The sequence below is a fragment of the Lolium perenne genome, chromosome 7 (genome assembly GCF_019359855.2).
Source record: "Lolium perenne isolate Kyuss_39 chromosome 7, Kyuss_2.0, whole genome shotgun sequence".
NCBI classification, from domain to species: Eukaryota; Viridiplantae; Streptophyta; class Magnoliopsida; order Poales; family Poaceae; genus Lolium; species Lolium perenne.
The window spans coordinates 56,981,137-56,983,628 of NC_067250.2; the positions used below are offsets into that span (position 1 = coordinate 56,981,137).

General features: G+C 49.3%; 1 protein-coding gene across 1 annotated transcript; it reads left to right on the plus strand.

The window, feature by feature from the left end:
• The first annotated feature begins 532 nt into the window (after positions 1-532).
• Positions 533-850, plus strand: LOC127317420 (pathogenesis-related protein PRMS-like). The gene has a single exon (XM_051347981.2). The coding sequence runs from the start codon at positions 547-549 to the stop codon at positions 841-843; it is 297 nt and encodes a 98-aa protein (XP_051203941.1). The 5' UTR covers positions 533-546; the 3' UTR covers positions 844-850.
• The last annotated feature ends 1,642 nt before the right edge of the window (positions 851-2,492 follow it).

Here is a 2,492-nt window from a genome sequence, read left to right on the forward strand (position 1 = left end):
CGCCGCGGTACCCGAACTGGCTGCGACGATGCGGAGGCATGCCGAAACAACGGGCGATGGGCGTACGTAGGTGGTGAAGCGGTGGACTGACGGTTGGGAGCGCATGCATACGCGGCTTTTTATCGCGCGCTGGATGCCACGCGCCAATTATCCCGCGCTCGCTGCCGCTTTATCCCGCGCGGGGAAACTTTTTGCGCGCGCGTGTTCTTGATTAATGGTAACCAAAATAAATGATCAACATAGAAGGGAAATTGTATGGAATCACCATGTATATGTGCTACTAGCTACCTCCGTTCCCAAATATAATCCTTTTTAGAAAAATGGTTTAACTTTTTTAAAAAGCTTATATTTTAAAACAGAGCAAAGAGAATATAAGAAAAAAATAACAGTTCTAGCTAGCTATGATACGTGCATCTTCTCGCTGGCATCCTTGCAAAATAGATTGCCATGGACTTTTCCGCATCCACAGGGCTACAAATACCCGTCAAATTCCAGCACACTCTTCATCGATCTCAAGCCACATAGCACGCGTTGCACATACTATCCATGGCATCTTCGTCCAAGAGTAGTCTTGCAGTGTTCGGCCTGGCCATGGCCATGGCCGTGGTGGTGGCGTCGGCGCAGAACACCCCTCAGGACTTCGTGAACCTGCACAACCGCGCGCGCGCCGCGGACGGCGTAGGTCCGGTGGCGTGGGACAACGCCGTGGCCAAGTTCGCGCAGGACTACGCGGCGCAGCGCTCCTGGGACTGCCGGCTGCAGCACTCCGGCGGGCAGTACGGTGAGAACATCTTCTGCTACATGATATTCAATTATGATATCATTGTTGAGATTGTCCACTAGTGAAAGTATGATCTTTAAGCCTTGTTTCTAACCATTGAAACACCGTTTATAATCAGTTCTGCTACATGTTTGATTGCTGCCGTTTTTATTTCAGATTACAATTACCACTCACAATCATCCATATTACTTGTATTTCACTATTTCTTCGCCGAACTAGTGCACCTATGATACGTCTCAAACGTATCTATTATTTCTTATGTTCCATGCTAGTTTTATGACAATACCTACATGTTTTGTTCATACTTTATGATGTTTTTATGCGTTTTCCGGAACTAACCTATTAACAAGATGCCGAAGTGTCAGTTCCTGTTTTCTGTTGTCTTTGGTTCCAGAAAGGCTGTTCGGGCAATATTCTTGGAATTCGACGAAACGAAGACCCAACATCATAATTCATCGAGACGGACCAGGACACCGAAGGAGAGTCAGAGGGGAGGCCTGGGCCCCCAGACCATAGGCCGGCGCGGCCTGGAGGGGGGCGCGCCGCCCTATGGGGTGGGACCCCCAGGCGCCCCCTTGCGCCGCCTCTTCGCCTATAAGACCCCTCGTGACCTAAAACCTCGATACCGATTGACGAAACTCCAGAAAGACTCCAGGGACGCTGCCGCCTGATACGTCTCCGACGTATCGATAATTTCTTATGTTCCATGCCACATTATTGATGTTATCTACATGTTTTATGCACACTTTATGTCATATTCGTGCATTTTCTGGAACTAACCTATTAACAAGATGCCGAAGTGCCGATTCTTTGTTTTCTGCTGTTTTTGGTTTCAGAAATCCTAGTAACGAAATATTCTCGGAATTGGACGAAATCAACGCCCAGGGTCCTATTTTGCCACGAAGCTTCCAGAAGACCGAAGAGGAGACGAAGTGGGGCCACGAGGCGCCCAAACCCTAGGGCGGCGCGGCCTGCGCCTTGGCCGCGCCGACCTGTGGTGTGGGGCCCTCGTGCCGCCTCCTGACCTGCCCTTCAGCCTACTTAAAGCCTCCGTCGCGAAACCCCCAGTACCGAGAGCCACGATACGGAAAACCTTACTGAGACGCCGCCGCCGCCAATCCCATCTCGGGGGATTCAGGAGATCGCCTCCGGCACCCTGCCGGAGAGGGGATTCATCTCCCGGAGGACTCTACGCCGCCATGGTCGCCTCCGGAGTGATGTGTGAGTAGTCTACCCCTGGACTATGGGTCCATAGCAGTAGCTAGATGGTTGTCTTCTCCCCATTGTGCTTAATTGTCGGGTCTTGTGAGCTGCCTAACATGATCAAGATCATCTATCTGTAATTCTATATGTTGCGTTTGTTGGGATCCGATGAATAGAGAATACTTGTTATGTTGATTATCAAAGTTATGTCTATGTGTTGTTTATGATCTTGCATGCTCTCCGTTATTAGTAGATGCTCTGGCCAAGTTGATGCTAGTAACTCCAAGAGGGAGTATTTATGCTCGATAGTGGGTTCATGTCTCCGTGAATCTGGAGGGGTGACAAGAACCTCTAAGGTTATGGATGTGCTGTTGCCACTAGGGATAAAACATTGGTGCTATGTTCAAGGATGTAGTCACTGATTACATTACGCGCAATACTTAATACAATTGTCTGTTGTTAGCAACTTAATACTGGAGGGGGTTCGGATGATAACCTGAAGGTGGAT

Bases quoted from the DNA above. Each gene is read 5' to 3' on its own strand.
- LOC127317420 (XM_051347981.2), top strand. From the start codon at position 547: ATGGCATCTTCGTCCAAGAGTAGTCTTGCAGTGTTCGGCCTGGCCATG.